Here is a 17548-nt window from a genome sequence, read left to right on the forward strand (position 1 = left end):
GCAAAGGTCTTATATGTCATTACGCAATTTATACAAGAGCAAAAGCGTTCTTGGTACTCATCTTAAAAATACTTTGTGTGAGTCCTTGGTACTCTCGCATACTACCTACTGTAACTTTGTATATGGACCTTCACTTGACTTAATATCAAAAAAGAGATTACAACGCATTCAAAATTCTTGTATTCGCTTTATCTATAATTTGAGAGCAAGAGATCATGTAAGATACAAGTTGCCAGAATTAAAATGGCTAAATATTCAGGACCGCGAAACTCTTCATTTTGCATGTTTTCTCTATAGAATATTAATGACGGGTATTCCTGATTATCTAAGGGTTGAGATGACGTACAGATCCTCTACACATGATCGGATTACACGCCATAATAATCTCTTAAATGTGCCAAAGCATCGAACAGCCATGTTTCAGCACAGTTTCTCGTTTTTGGCTTCCAAGTGCTATAACACTTTAATATGTAACAAATTTGAAAATCTCATCGGGTTTTAAAACTCGACTAAAGGGCTTCTTGCTGGGTAAATATAAATAAGAATAAAACTTCTAAACTGTTTAAGAAGCATTATTATTTTTCTCGCGTATAAGTAGTAGGTATCTTTATAAGTATTTTTTCACCTGTTTTTCCCTTAAAATTAATATTGTAACATAGTAGTTTTTAATTAATACTGAATTATACATTTGACTGTTATTATTTAGAATTTAATGTATTTAGTTAGATGTTTGCCGATATTTTATGCAATATTGTAATTATGTAATATTTGATTTTTGTATGCTCGGTTAAGCAAACAGCCATGGTTGCCCTTCGCCGAGCCTAATAAAAAGACGTTTACTATTATTATTGTTATTATATTATACGCATAAAACACACATAATTTTTAAATGCAGTACCAATACAATATGCATACAATATTTAAAAAACAACTATTCTCTGATTTATGTGTGAAATACAGGGTATCACTGAAAAGTCTGTATGAAATCCTAGAACATATTCCTAAGGTTAAAATAAGCCGATTCAAAGCAACTTACTTTAGTTTAAAGTTTTCTTTCTTTCTTAGTGTTAGGGTGTAATTTTAAAAATAAAAATTTATTTCATTTAATTTTTTTAACATTTTGCTACATCTCTTTAAAAATCCATTGAAATATTTTAAAATTATCTTTAAATTGTGTTTATTATATCATAGGAATAAATCCAAATTTTGCAATTAAAATAGTAAGATTATAATAGATAAAATTTACGTATGCCATTAAATTTTCCTTTGTTTATTTATATGCATTCAAATTGACTTTAAATTGAAATTTGAAAATGACCGTTAAACTAGAAATATAAATGATTATTTAAATATTAATTCCCCATTAACTTAATAAATTGTGTCTAAATTATTAAATATTTTTTAACATTTTTTACATGAACAAATTAAAAAAAAAACATTAAAACCATTTACTTTAATATTCATTTTGAAAAGTATGTATATTAAAACACAAATTAAAAAATTGCGGCACAAGTCAAATTAAGGTTTTTATGAGAAGACAGTTAGATTTACATCTTATTATCATAATATTTAGGAATATTTTATTAATAATTTAGCCCCATAATGTCTCTTTTATTGGACCAATTTATACTAAACAAATTACAGTTTGGACCTTCTAAAAATAGGTAGTATTTTTCCTAGGATAATCTATCTACATACAAAAAAAAATAAAATTTGTTAAAATTCAATGGATACCTCAGACTAAGATACTTTTTAGTACAGTTCGGTCCTAAAATTATGTTTTATTTTCTAGCATAATTCATTAAATTGTATATAAAAAACAGTAATTTTATTAATATTATTTAAAATAAGATATCTAAAACTAAGATTTTAACTTCCTGAAAGAAAATAAAATATCTTTTAATTTCCTGGCAAACATTAATAATTGCTTCAACTGCCTAGAAGAACCACAGATATCCCTGGATAAAATGAGCACAGAATTCAACTGCCTGAAAGAAATAAATTATGGCTTCGTGGAATTGATTGTTAACCATATTTCTTCTGGACCAAATTCCTTAAAAAAAGTGAACTACTAAATACTAAGATTCATTGGATACATTTTTAAAGAGTATCAGCTATTAAAAATAAGTGGATAATAGCTGCAATAATCTAGTTTGCATACAGGCTATTGTCGTTGTTTCATCCTATGGTATTGGATTGGGAGAATATTCGTTACAGTATTGGAAGAATTATTTGTATTAAGATATTTAATATCAACTCAAAATTAATACAGCTATTAATTGGTTGGCACTTTTACTATTTTTATCTTAAGCTTTAAATCACTTTTTTATAATTCTTTAGCCCTTTCTAGATTATATTACTATTAACTACTTATTAACGCTTTTTTATTTTTTTACACGACAATACAATTATTTGTGTAATTTTTGCAGGTACTTGTATGACCTCTCCAAGACACATTTAATTTTTGAGCAACTAAAATCAATAAGTTTGACTTTAGTCTTTAGATAGTCTCTTTACAAGTTAGTTATAAATACTATAAATCTTTTGCTAGTAGAAGTCCTAAACATTACAATGCTACATTGCAGCACATTCTCGAAAACATTGCTTTTGAGCATGGGTTCAAATTAATTTAAATTAGTTTTTTACTGTTAACTGATTTCAAATTAAATCAAACAATTAATTAAAAGTATTATTGCCTAAAATAACTAAGCCTAATTATTTTAATAAAAAACAAAATGAATATTTTTTTTATTTAAATGTAAACATTAAAATCAAATATAAAATAAACGGGAATATCATATAAAATATGAATTATTTTTGTGACTAATTGGATAATGCTTGTGACAGAAATTACACTGGCCTATTATATACATTTATTTGCTTTAATTAATTGACTTTTATGCATAATGGTTTTGCTACGCGAACAATGCCCTTATGAAAAAAAATATAATTCAATTAACAAAGGGCCTAAAAAGGCGAGCTTCTGAACTAATTACAGTCGAAAATCTAATAATTCAATAATTAATAAAACTGTGAGAATCTCTTTAATTAAAACTACTTATTAGAATCTCAAAGCCCGGGAAAGGCGCAGTAAGAATTTAAATTCAATATCTGGAGCCGCCTGCCAATTGATTTATGCTTTTCTATTATTAATTTTAAATAACAAAAGCCCTCCGGAACGAGCGATGCAATATTTCTGGATTACCGTTTTAATGCTTAAGAAAATTGCTTTTACTTTAAAATTATATATGCCGTTAAAAAAAATATAATTAGTACATAAAAAGTAGATTTAGTTAATTAAGAAACAAAAACAAAGAGCTTCTCTATCGATAATAATATACCCCAAGTAAATGTCAATCTGCATAAACATCTTTCGTCGTCGAAATGGCAAAATAATTTTATGAAAATTTGTAAATGGCGTCGCACCGAGTAAAGTTCCGAACTTCCATGAATCCCGTGTCGTGTTTAGCGAGACCCAAACTTTCGAATATATTTAAATATTTATGTCGTTTGGTAAATTATTTCGGGTGTCTTGTACGCCCTCCCACAGGCGGAATCTTTGACAAATTTTGCGCGACTGTTGTTTGCAAGTCGACGAGTGAATTTGGACGGGAATTCGATAAACCCGTAGTTTGTCGGAAGTTTGTTGTGAATTAGAGTGGAGTTAGTGGTGCTTCTAACCTAAATAAATAATTGGTTCTAATAGATAAAGAAGTGGAATTAATAATGTGTCGTATTGTGCAAAGGAGAAAAGTAAACAAAGGCTCTCTCAATAGTTTTTCGATTTTTAGATGAAATCCCAATTCAGGACTTAATGAAAGTTAAAGAGTATCGTGAGAATTAATTTACACTAAAAGAAAGTTCAGAAATCTAATAACTTCACAATATTGGTGACTTTTCACAGATTTTCAATGTTCAGATTTTAAAAGTTTTTATTTTTTAGATTCTGATTTTTGTTTTGCAATACTGAATATTCATTCTATTAGTCAAAGACCAGTATTAAACTAAACGATTTGAGCATTTAATAAAAAATCTATTTTAAGTTAGGTATGATTATTTTTATTTTCATTTTTGACCCCTCATACTTGACAAAAAAAAATTTACACTAATCTGCTCAGCACTTTTTATAGTTTGCCTATTAAATCTACTTGCTAAAACTACCCTTGTTTACTTAAACAGTTTATCCTTATTATTTTACTAAAAGGACAAGCCCAATCTATCTTAGGAGGTCATTCCAAAAATAAAACAAATTATAAATAAAACACTTATTTTTATTAATATTAAAAATAAGTGTTATTATTATATAATTGTTATATATTAATAATTATAAATAAATCACTTTTTGTATTCAACGTATATTCAAAAACAAAAATTGCTGCCTCGTGCTTACGGCCATAAGCCATCATGAGGACTTAAAACACTATAAAAGATATATTAAAAGAAAGCAAAAAGGAGCATTTTAAAATTAAATAAACTTCTAAAAAAATTGACCGTAATAAGTCACAAAGTAGGACGAAAATAAGAAAGGCGACAAATATACAGGTTGATCGTAAAGTAAGAAATAAATTTGATTTAAGGAATTAAATTCAAACCCGCCGATTTATTTTTTTTTACATTTTGCAAAAAAAAATTATACAAAATATCTCAAAAAAGCTTTGCTAAAACATTCTGCTATGAAAATTTAAACTTATTTGCACGACACTTTCACACGTAGATAGATTGGAAGGAGCGGTGTTATTGAGTGGCCATCAAGATTACCCGTTCTAACATCACTCGACTTTTTTTATGAGGATACCTTTTATAAAAGTCATCCGGCAAATCTAGAACATTTAAAATTACGCATCCTTTAAGAAATACGTCAAATAACGCCCGATATGGTTCGAAATGTACAGCAGGAATTTGTAGATCGATTAGGCCATTGTCAGTTGACTAAAGGAAAACATTTTAAGTTTACGAAGCTCTGTTTTCGATAAAATAAAACGTTTTAAAATTTATTTTATTTTTCCGTTTCTTCATAGTCCTTTTTCAGTTTTCATATTCAGATTGAGAATAACTCCAAAACGCCTGGACTTACATATAGCACATATTATATGAAATATGCTTAAAATTGTAAGGGTACTCCAAAAATTTTTTTATTAAAGCCTTTTTCAGACTTCCTGTATCAATTTTTTTTTCGCAAAATATTCCCCGAAAAAAAATAAAATTAACGGGTTGGTGCTCGAGCAATTTAAGGCTTAACGATTTAAAAATAAACTTTAGAAAGGGTACGATTTATAGACAATTTGAGAACAAAAAGTTTTTGCATGAACCATATTTTGTACTTAATAATCACAAAAACTTCGTGATAACTTCATTTGCAAAACATTGCTATGTAAAAATTTAAAGTAATTGGATAATAAGTAACCAAAACTTTTTTTACGAGTTTTGTAATATACTATGTGTTCCGTAAATAGGTAATTAATTTTTAAAATCGAATTTAATGTAGGGAGTTTAGTTAAATATAAGTATATCACCAAATCTTATAATATATAATTTCTAATAAGTTGAATTAGGATCATATCCTAACTTAAATAATATATCCAATTGATTGGATTAAAAAATGATATCTTAAATAAATATTGTTCCTCTATGAAAAAAATAATGGCCACTTGACCGTCTTATATAACCTTCGTTTTCCAAAAGCTTCGGAGATGATGTCAAGTGTCTCACATAACTCAAGTATGCAAAAAAAAACTCACTTTTATCGGCTTATGGTTTACTCGCAAACGACCTGGTGCACTCCGGCTATACTCCTAATATAGCAATTTCCCGACCGAAAATTCGGAATAAATCGATGACGATCCGAGGCCAAAACTAGCAAGGGAGGATTATTGGATACAATCCAAATCCATTTTAGCTATTTCTGTAGGAAAATTAGATCGTTTCGTATAGGCAAGTCGCGGATTAAGAGATTACCACTCTCTCTCTGCCACCTATGAATTGATATTTTTAAGTTATTGGAGGGTTTATGTGAGGGTTTGTTTTTGAAAATATTTACCACAATAACTCATAACATAAAGAGCGTAATTATGTAGCAATAAACTTGTCTTAATAGAAAAATACTAGATTTTTTAGGGTAGCGTTTTACTAATAGTATATGCGAACTAAGTATCAGTAGGATTCTCACTTCGAACTATTGATTGCATTTCAAGTGCTTTTTTCTCCCCTTTTTATAACTTTATATGAGATAATTCGGTCAAAATATATAAAATAAGTCGTATCACATTAAGAAAAGTTCCATTTGGGAAACTATTAAAACTATTATCGTTTTGTTATTTTTAAACATCAGAATCAGTATAAATCAGTCTGAATACTCTAAACTAATCAGCAAACATAAAATAGCTTACGTCTAGTAAAGAAAGCATAAATCATTAACAAACAATAAAAATAAAACTGAGTGCAAATTAAAATTAAGTGACAAAAATTTCGTGAGAAATTAAATTATTGATTCTGATTCACAGTTTTCTACTGGTTAAAAAACTCGTTAACCATTACATGATACAAACCCAAATCTATATGCTTGTAACTTGATCAAGAATAATTTGTGTTAATAAATTTATTAAACACCTTTAAGAAGTTTTAACAATTTGAGCAATTTTCATAAATGCACTTAACAGATAACTACAATAGGTAAATTAATCGCTTTAGATTGGCTAATTGAAAGCTATCCTGTTTATCAACAACTATGCTCTTACATTTTTTAACCAAAAACTTTGTAACAAGTGCATCGAGAAGTTTTAATACAACAGATCGAATACTTCTCTTTAATATTATCAGGTGTGGTGTACACCTGATTTCAAAATAGGAGTAACAAAAAAAAATCAAAAAACCAAAAACAATTTCAAGTTTCAGAGATAACTTAAGTAGCTTAAAGTTTAATTTTTAAGAAACATATGCAAGCCTTGACTTAAATTGATTGTATATCATCTAAACCAATTGATCTTGTTGTTTTAAAATTTACATAATTAAAGTTAAAGTACATAATTATACACGATTTAGTGTAATTTTTGGAAATTTCATCGTCTTTTAAACATTTTTTTTATTACGATTTACCTTAGAATCCTAAAAGTCTTAGCTGTTTTATGAATATGCTTCCAAATATCTTGTATATTTTGTACCAAACAATTAGAAAAATTTGGAAATAAATCTCTCAATTGAGTTTAATAAAAAAACTACGAATACCATCATAAAATTGAGTTATAAAGGCATAAGCATTGATACTATCTAAGTATTAATCCCAAAATATAGATAGAGGCAAGGTAATTATTTAATAAAGCATAGTTATAATTAATGTATTCATTTTATTTAAAATATCATGATCTATTCTGGACTTCAGAATTCAAAATTATGTCACAGGAATATGCCAAGTGAATATTGCTTTAATATATATAGTTAAAATAAGCAACACTTAAGTTCTTATAGTAAGGAGAAGATATATATCATAAAATGCATTATTACCTATTATTGGTATTTCACGTACAAGAAAGTCGTTTTTTAACTAGATTATTATATTACCTTTAGAATTACATTAAAACTCATGAAATTTATTTCTAAGGCTTTGGATATTTAGGAAGATTATTGTTAATAAATTATTTTTTCTATCTAGTTCTTTAATTTAATTTTGTTATTTTATTTTTTGCGTAAAAAGATCCTTCTACTATTGATCCATAGGCATTTATGATCCTTTTTATTTTGTTTGTATACATTGTTTTGTAAATTTAGAGCATTCGTCAAATTGTCAGTTATAGGCTTTATTTTATCTTCTTTCTAAATTCATCATTTGAATTGTATTTAATAATGGGTTTGTTATATTTTCCATTTATTTGTAGTAATTTTGCCATGACGTCTTCATTTATGCAGCAATTTTTATATTTAAAACTTGCAAGCTGTAGACCTTACTGCAGGTCTTAAGTTGCATCTTCAGATCCAAGGATGTTTAGATTGAAACACGGTTTTGCTTATATTTAAGCAACTTCTATGCGACCGTTGGTCATTCACAGTATTTTGTCAGTATCTCGCACTAATTTTCTATAGACCCTGTAGTTGTCTGTTGTTGACCCCCCTTCCCATTTAAGATTTTAGGGGTAGTGCCACCCCCGCTAAGGAGGTTGTAGGTGGGAAAGTGATTTTGTGATTATTAAGTGTCCCCCTCAAAAATAAAATCGACGGGTCCGAGCGTTTTTTTAAAAAGTTAACGGACTGCCCGTAATTGGCTCTTTTTCGTTTTCGATGCGACACCCGGTATGTTAAATTATAAATGGTCGATTAATGACAAAGTTGCAATAACATAACTCAAGTAGCCTTAGATGAACTCACATTAGACTGAGATTAAGTGAAGTAAGGATTTCAATTTAAGAATTAACCAGAGGTAGACCTTTTGAAAATATAAGCTAAATAAATTTTGGTAATCATTTACAACCTCCACGAAGCAGTGCTGCTTAAAGAATTTGTAATGATTTAACAATATCTGCTCAAGAAAACAGTTACAGAAACGTATTAAATACTTTTATTGCTAGTTGTGCCGGAACTCTCATAAATTATATGCATTTAAAAAAGCTAAATCTTTAGAAGGAATAAATGAGGAAATTAAATAATCTTAAAAGAGTTCATATACCTTTAAAGAACCCGATTTTAACCTACAAATTACTGAACACGCAAAAAAGTACCTAGAAAAGATAAATATTCATAAGAACAAGAGATACAAATTATTTAATATGTCGTTTAGAATAAAGTTTTTAAGACGTAACTGTATTATGTAACATTTTCAAAACAAAACTCAGTAGAATTATTATTATGGATTATTTCTTTTGACCTTAATATTTATATTGTTATCTCACATTATATACAAAATCATTAAAAAGCTTGTAAAAAGATTGAAGTAAAAAATTTCTGGATCAAATCAAGAAATTAAAGAAAATATTATTGACAAAAGAAATAAAAAACGTAAAGATTCCTCTTAGTACAAAACTAATATACCAACCTTTATTACAACTAAGTTTCAAAATAAAGCATTACCTAAATTTGAATAAAGCATTACTCAAAAGGAAAGAAGACTGTTAGCGAAACACGTGTCGAAAGTATAATAAAGAGTTTTGGTTAGTGGTACAACTAACACGTAATTTAATACATTCTTACATTACATAGATTTAGATATTATACAAGTATAACTAGTCAAACTAATTAAATGATTTAACAGTTTAAAGTCTAGCATTTTAATGGATAATGCTACTAACAATCATATATTATCTTATTAAAGTCTAACAGAAGATTTGCTTTCCAGAATATTTAATTGTAATAATTAAAAATAGACTAAAGAATCTTAGATCAGACTAAAAAAATAAAAGAAACCCTATAAATATTATAGGGTAAGCACAAAAATAAATTTTAGGAACTTTAAAATCAGAAGATGGCAAAATTTAATGTATAATGAAAAAGTTATAATGAATTTAAAATAAGATCAGGAAAATTTCACTTAGCATTTAAATACAGAAATGTCACCAGTCAAATTTTTTTTTTAAATTTTAATAAAAGTATTTCCACAATTTGAGTGTAATCCTTGATTGAATAGATTTTAAATTTCCTTATGCTTTTATGTCTTACGTTTTAATATCTAATACTTGATTATTAATATATACAAATAATCGCTTTCTAAAAAACGATTATTCATATGTATAACTTTCAAATACTTTAAATATTTTACTAAAATTACAGGGATTTAAAATAAATACTTTGCAACAAATAATCAATTTAACAAAAAAAATTGCTTTTACTTTCACTAAAAACGTCACAGATTTTAATTTGCTTTTAACCCTAGTACTAAAAATTATAGTTCTTTTTTCGTAATATTTTGACTATTTCTTAAAATCTGTCTAAATTACGCTAAAATCACCTATTAGAAAAAATCCAAATATATTGATAAAATTTAGTGAGAACCTTTAAACTAATTTATATAAGAAATCTCCTTTTTCTCATTACTTTAAGCCTACTAAACTCAAATGACTATTACGGTCTATATTATTTTCCATTAAATTTATATAGTAATAACAGTCAGAGCTCTTGCTCCCCAAGGGCAAAAAGTATATATAACAATCCCCAACTTTGCGGCGTTATCTTTCATTATAGAAAAGTAATTCCCGAGATCATTCCGAGGCAGTAATCGTAAAGGTAGACTTATTACCGGCCCATAAAGGGTTGAAAATACGTCTTTCTTAATTAACAGGGGCCCCAAGAGCGATTAGGTTTATTCCTGTTTTATCTTGTGGAAGTTTAAATTTATTAGACAAGGTTTTGAGATAGATAGGGATACGACGAATGCCGGAATCTTATTTTCTCTCTAATAGATGACAAAATTACTGCAGCAACTAAAGAAAAAACTCATTAAAACTTCTAGTTAAAGGATTTTCTAAAATTTTTATATCTCCTTAAGATGAGAGTTTTTATTTTAAAAAGCAAAAATCATCTCACAAAGAAAAGTTAACAGGATAACAGGCTCAAAGGGATGCATTTTCCTCTCATTTAAAATGTGTTTCGCGCCGAGAGTTCGCTTCGGAAAAAGAAAACAAATAACGTTCTGAAAAATCCGCGTAAATAAAGAGCAAAAGATTAAGTTTTTAGGTTTTCTTTTGTGCTTTAGGACGTTTAAAATATAATTGAAGTTTCGTCTTTTATTACTTTAAAAATAAAATGGAATTTTATTTAAAACATCGCAACGTTATTTAGCACTTAAAGTTTTAAACCTAACAGTTATAAAATATGGTTTTTTTACTAAAATATAAATATTTTGTACGTTCTTTATAGCATGAGTTAAATTCAAACACAGAAATGTTTGCAACCCAACCCTACATCACACATTGTCTTATACGTATTACTGTGACGATCAATTGCAAGCAAATAACATAGCGCTAGGAATTATTAATATTGATTGATTGAGTTACTTGCTAAAAGAAAAATACTTTGAATTGATCTTCAGCTACAAGCGTTCAAGTATTTTTATTTAAACTAGAGGTAATTTTGTCTAGCATCTTAATTAATGCGAAAGTCGTAATATGTGGCGAATTTAATGTAGATTTGCGTTTATCCCACTAGGGTTACTGCTGGTTCCTCTTCTGGGCTCGATTATTTTTGTTCAGACCTGCATATAGTTGTAACAGTTAATATAAAATGAACATTTTTAAGTTCTCTTTTTATTATAGTTTAAATTAGAGGATAAATGAAGACAGGAAAATAGTTATAAAAGTTCTTGAAACTCTAGCAGTTTACAAAATAGAACATCTTTTCCCAAGCAAGGGGTTAATACTCAATAATTATGACCTTATCTTTTATTCACAGGAAAATATAATCAAAAAAAAATTTAATTGATATATCTGATAATATTTCTTATTATACATACATTAAAATGGCCTAGGAGAAGGTACTAGAAGACATGTAAATGAAAATTTTGAAATTTATTTAGAAAATTTGGCACTACACACATCATTAGATGGTACCCAATATCTTCTAGCAAATATTAATATATATTAAATAAATATGGAGATATTCATGCAATGTATTTGAGGTGTCGTATTTGAGGCGTTGATGAAAATTAATTTTAAATTTCTGCAAAAATGTAATGAATGATGACGAATATTCAAACATTACTCAAAGTTTCATAAAGTTGGTTAAAATAAATTACGAGAAATACCTGGATTGTTTTGCAGTTTTGTTTTTTTAAATTTTCTCAAGAATATTTATTTATTTGTTTTATTTATCTTAGCTTGCTTCAGTTTTTTAATATTTTTTTTATGATAATTTTGGATATCTGTAAACTCGAAAAAATAAAAAATTATTTTTTATCTTGGAGCACGTACCTGGAAAATCTAAAAAATCTTTTATAATTTCTTAAGGAAAAAAATATTTAGATTACCTAAAAGACATTTTGCTTACAGTTTTTAGCTTGTGTTAATTTTTTTCGTATTTCTTTTCTGTTATTTTGATTATTAAACCTCAAAATTGTTAATCAATTTCAAACTAATTTTCTTATCTCTATTTTAAATTTTTCTTATTCATTTAATATAATAAATGAAAAATTTTTTTTTATGGTATTAACTCTAAGCCAGCAAGGAATTATTTTAATTACAAAAAATTATGTCCTTCCCAATTTTAATTCAGTGACTTATTCAAATTGCCACGACAAAATTTTAATCATTTCAGGAAAACAAGTAAATTTTTGCAGTATGACAATGTTTTATTAACTCCTTATAATTATTATGCCGATTATATTTATGTAACTTAAAGTAAAGTTCTATTTTATTAGTTCTTGATATACTCACTATAGTTAAATATTTCTAAGCAATTTAAATTGCTTTACTATTGTTTAATCTATTCAAGACAACTATTTTTTTCACCATTTTAAAATATTCATCTTTGGTTATTATATTAATGATATTAATAAATCAGCTCCGAGTTAATCGAGAAAATTTCTTTTGTATCATATATCCTGTAGAATATTATTGATACTTTTTTAGCCAGATCAATTAGGGTTTCTTTAAATTATAATAAACTTTTGTATTATTTTGAAATTCACAAACCTTGGCAATTTAAGGATTAATTATTTAGGCGCATAAGAACCTAAGAATAATGTAACAAAAATCTAATTAATTCCTGAGAAATAGCCTCCCATAATCAATTTTTCAGTCAGTGATTTCAAATTACAATTTTAATTAAGTCAGGGTAGATTAAGTTTTATTTCAGTCATCATAATTTATTTTTGCCTTGATCTTTTTACTATAATTTAATTTTTTTTTAATTATTTGACTTTCACCACTTATAATAATAACCAATTTGGAAAATTACAAATAGGTTTAAAACTAATCTTTAACAAATGCGACTAAGTGAGCAGTAACTCGTCTTCCTATTTCGATTTATTAAAAACTCCTCAAAATATGGCTGTTTCCAGTAGTTTTACTTAAAATGCGCCATCGTACACGAAAACCGTTAATCTCCGAGGCCCCGCTTATACTACTACGTACAGATTGTTAAAACGAGTTTTGTATTCTGTTTTTGGCGGGTAGCCAGCCAAAGCCGATCGATTTTCCAAAAATTTATGGCGGTTTTTCGAAATATGGGTTACTTACACGCGAGACTTTTTAAACGAAATATCGTCCACGAATAAATTTAGCGTGTGGAAACGTTGTAATGGAAGAGCTTAAATTGTTCGAGGTTTATTTAAAAGCCTTTGAACGAGGGTAATAGATGCGGTTGGCGATTGGTCAAGACTCAATTTAAAGAGTCAATAAAGCCATAAAATTCGGCATTAAACAGTCGCTTAAAAGGAAAACAACCGTATACATTTAAGTTATGCCTAATTTCTTCTAAAATGCTTTGCTCAACTATAATTACTATTGTTTTAAAGGCTTTTTCAAGCTAAACTGTAATTTATATGTATTTACCAAACACCCGAATATTTTCGGTCGTTTATTGCGATTGATTTTGCTGCTTTGGGAAATAAAGTATAGATTACGAATAAAATATAAAAAAGCCCGCTCGCTACATCTACTAAAAGTAACGTAATTTATCTACGAAAGAATAAATTTCTTCACAGATTTCATTCACTGACAGATCGAGTACGAGATGGAAGTAATAAATTGACTCAATTTCGTTCAGATCGCTGTTTTATCTCCCTTGTTTCGCTTAACATCATTCCTAGCAGCTTGGCTGGTTTTTTATTAAACACTTCTCTGTTGAACATTCTCATTTAATATATATTATGTTTCACATATTGAGTGTAAAGGGAGAGCCGGAAATAAGAAACAAGAATTTCTGTAGTTAAATTTTAATATTTTAGGATTTCATATTGTGTAATAGTATTTTTTAATTATTGTTCTAGCTTCTATTGCGTATATATCAGCAAGGGTTTTATAATTATTTGATGCAGTCCAAATCGTCTATATTTCCTCGGGAACGTATACTATATACTTGGGCTATCTTCCCTTCTAATACGGAATCTTTTATATAATAGATACAATTATATAGTAATAAATAATAACTAAAGTAAAAGGCAATAATTTAGGCTTACTATAGTGCCACCTAATTGATATGACGTTTACCCAACTCCTATTTAATTAATTGGACAGCTTAAGCAGATATATGTTTGAATTTATTACGGCCTTTGGGTGGTAATCATTTATCTTTGGTAACAAGGTTTAAACTACTTTTTCACTAAAAAAAAACTCTAAATCTATGAATTTGGTTGAACTTTAGCAGAACTTAAATATAATTTAAATGTTTCAACACATTGTCATATTGTTAAGATATAAGTAGTATTTTTAATATAATAAAACTGTGGAAAAAAAAATCCTAAAACCATTTTAAAACAATTTTGTTTTACAAAATATCAAATATGCTATTTTTGTCCTAGATTTTTATTTTAAATACCTCTTCTAATCAGAAACTCCTTTATACAGGGTGTTTTAAACTCGACCCTTAACATGGAAATCTTAAAATCGCGTTGGTAAATTAATAAATAAACAATAAATTCAACATCAAAAAACTTTTATCTTAAAATAAAATTATATTAAGTGATCAAATTTTTATCCCAGCTGTTACCGTTTCTATAAAATAATTCAAAACTTGTTGTGTATTGTGTAGGGAAACACCATCTCGATGAAATCAAACTTTATAGTAATATTCTAAGGGAAGCATGTTATCTAAATTGTCTTCAAAATCGGACTTTAATAATTGGTAAAAAAATCTTTGTTAAGAGTTTTATTAATAAAATATGTACACAAAACTCGATTTTGATAAATACCTTCCTAATTATTTAGGCTAAATGGTACTTGTGCCTGAATTAAATTAATCCTTTTAGTAATTTTTCGGAATCATTTTTCATAATTTACGGGTATTTGACGTAAATTTCTAGATTTTCCAGACAGTTTTTTTTTTATTTTTTTTATCTTGCGGGAACTTTAAATGTTTTTAATTTTTCCAGATATTTGGAGTAATTTTTTATGTTTTCCAAGAATGAAGTAATTTTTTATTTTATATTATAAAATTACATTAAATGCCTGGAAGACAGAAATTACGCAAATTTTTTGTAAAATATTTTAAAAAATATTGAAATCTCTGAACGGCGTAGTTTCCATCAAATGTCTGAACTAAAATAAAAAAAATTAATCCAGTTTTTTTGGGAAAACCTACAGAATACGTTTAATATCTGAAAGTCACAAAATATCACACAAGCATCTGCGAAAATATAAAAACTAATTCTAAAAGCCTAAAATAGAATAAAAATGTATTTTAAATGTCTAAAATAATTAAAAAATACTTCATTAACATGAAAAACTTTTAAAATATCCAAAAATATGCTAATTTCCAAATTAAAAAAAAAGCCCAATAGTTAATATTACCTATAATAAACAAATACCTGCAAGATGTAAAAAATTTAATAAATTCTTGACTTAAAAATTGAAAACAAAAAAATTATTTTAGACCCATAAAATTAATAGCTTAAAATAAAGAAAGTCTAAAATAAATTATTTAAAATACTTGAAAGACGTGGAAAATTACCCTAAGGTCTACAAATAAAGTTATATTTTATTCCAAATGCCTGAATTATTTTGTAAGCATGTTAAAAAAATCTGAAAAGTACCAAAAATATATTTTATTTAATTTTTTTTTTATATCTTAATTTTTTTTTGATTTCTGAAGTTAGAAATTGGAAACTTAACCAAAAATAAAAAAATTTAAAGGAAATATATAAATACTTGAAAGACGTGGAAAATGACCCTAAACTCTAGGAATAAAACAAGATTTTATTTGAAATTTCTGGAGTAATATAAGAATGCTTGGAAATTCCGAAAAATGGTAAAATTTAATTCAAAAATTTAAAAATTCTAACTTCAAAAACTGAAAAGCAAAGCTTATTTTAAAACATTAAAATTCAGTGATTGATTTTTTAAAATAATAATAATTTCCCGAAATTCTCGAAATTTTTTTTTAAATTATTTATGTTAAAAATGCCACAGTTTGTAAACATACATATATTTATTGGTCCACATCACATTTATAGTAAATTTTAGTTATATCTTGATTTTCTTCATTCGTAAAACCTATTATTGCTTAAATTATTAGTAAAATAACTGTCAGTTTATACTAGAATACTAACAAAACATACAAATATATGATATTTAGGACAATTTATATATTGTCTTGTAATTTTATCACAGACAATTGTGACAAATTTAGTTTTTTCAAAAACGCGGATTTCTACAAAAAATAAATATAATTTTTGATATGTCATTGAAAAGTAAAAAAGTGAGAAAACAGAATTGGTAACGGTTGTCAAAAGATGAATCTTTGTATTAAAAATCACTCCTGAAATCCGATAAGAAATAGGCTCAGAAAAATATTTGAAACCCTTCGGAATTTTTAATTTTTTTAAACAAAATATCGTTAAGCTTAAAAATACTCAACTTTGTCGCAATTTAACCATCTTTGTATCTTTTATAAATTCCGAGATCTCCTTTTTGAGGGTCGAATTTGAAACACCCTGTATAATACAAATATTGTACGATAATTTGTTACTCATAGCATACATTCAACTTTCATAGCAATACTTAAACTCATATAAGGCATAACTTAAATGGTGATTGTTATTAGTTACTCTTTCAACCATAAAACGTACCTTTAACGAATGAATTATTTTTTAATAAATTTGTTACACATCTTGAACACTTTGACAAATGAAATTTGTATCAACATAATACCTTAGCAACTGTCTGAAAATATTTGCCTTTTCCATCTTGAAAGTAACGTAATTAACTTAGAAGAAGGTCGGCTTGTTTACACGCATTTCGCAACAGACGAGGTGCGAAGATAGAAACTTAAATAAACCGAGAAATAAGCTAATCAAGCTTAACACTCTAATGCTGAATCTCGTGAAATATGACGATAGAAAGATTAAGGTGTTTGTCGCCTCAAAGATCAACATTTTAAGGTAAAGGGTTCATTAATTATATTCATTATATATATATTTTAATGTAATTTTGTTATAACTGTGTATGTTTATTTTAGGTAAGGAATTTAAAAATAAAACTCCTTAAGGATAAATTAACTTAAATTTTTCATATGTTGAGCTTTAGTGCCACATAATTGTTAATTTTTTGTAATGTACTTGTATTAGCTTTCGTATAGAATTCAGAATACAAGTGTTTAATGCTTTTTTTCACTTACCTTGCGCCGGAGAGAAAACGTTCAAATACAAGCAATCCTCACTTTGATTCTTTAAAAGAGGCAGTAACCTCTTAAGGTACTCCAACCTTCCTTTGGGCATTTTTTCTAGGGCTGCGGTTTCATTAGAGATATTAGGCAATTTCTGAGGACATACTGGACCCATTTTATCTGCCACTCTTACTCCGTCCCAGGGTGAGGGTGTCCTAGTGGGGCTGAAGCGGTTAGATTGGACCGGTGGGGTGGCATAAGGAACACCCAAAAATACCTAGAAATAAAAATTATTTTTTGGCATGAATAGACG

General features: G+C 27.3%; 1 protein-coding gene across 1 annotated transcript in view; it reads right to left on the reverse strand.

Moving 5' to 3' along the window:
• LOC126740559 (neuroligin-4, Y-linked-like) overlaps positions 1 to 17548 on the reverse strand; it is a 326504-nt gene that overhangs the window by 171451 nt on the left and 137505 nt on the right. The window contains exon 3 of the mRNA XM_050446644.1: positions 17248 to 17512. Within this exon, the coding sequence (XP_050302601.1) occupies positions 17248 to 17512 (265 nt within the window). The remainder of the gene's footprint in view (positions 1 to 17247; positions 17513 to 17548) is intronic.

The sequence above is a fragment of the Anthonomus grandis genome, chromosome 9, assembly GCF_022605725.1.
Source record: "Anthonomus grandis grandis chromosome 9, icAntGran1.3, whole genome shotgun sequence".
Taxonomy (NCBI): Eukaryota; Metazoa; Arthropoda; class Insecta; order Coleoptera; family Curculionidae; genus Anthonomus; species Anthonomus grandis.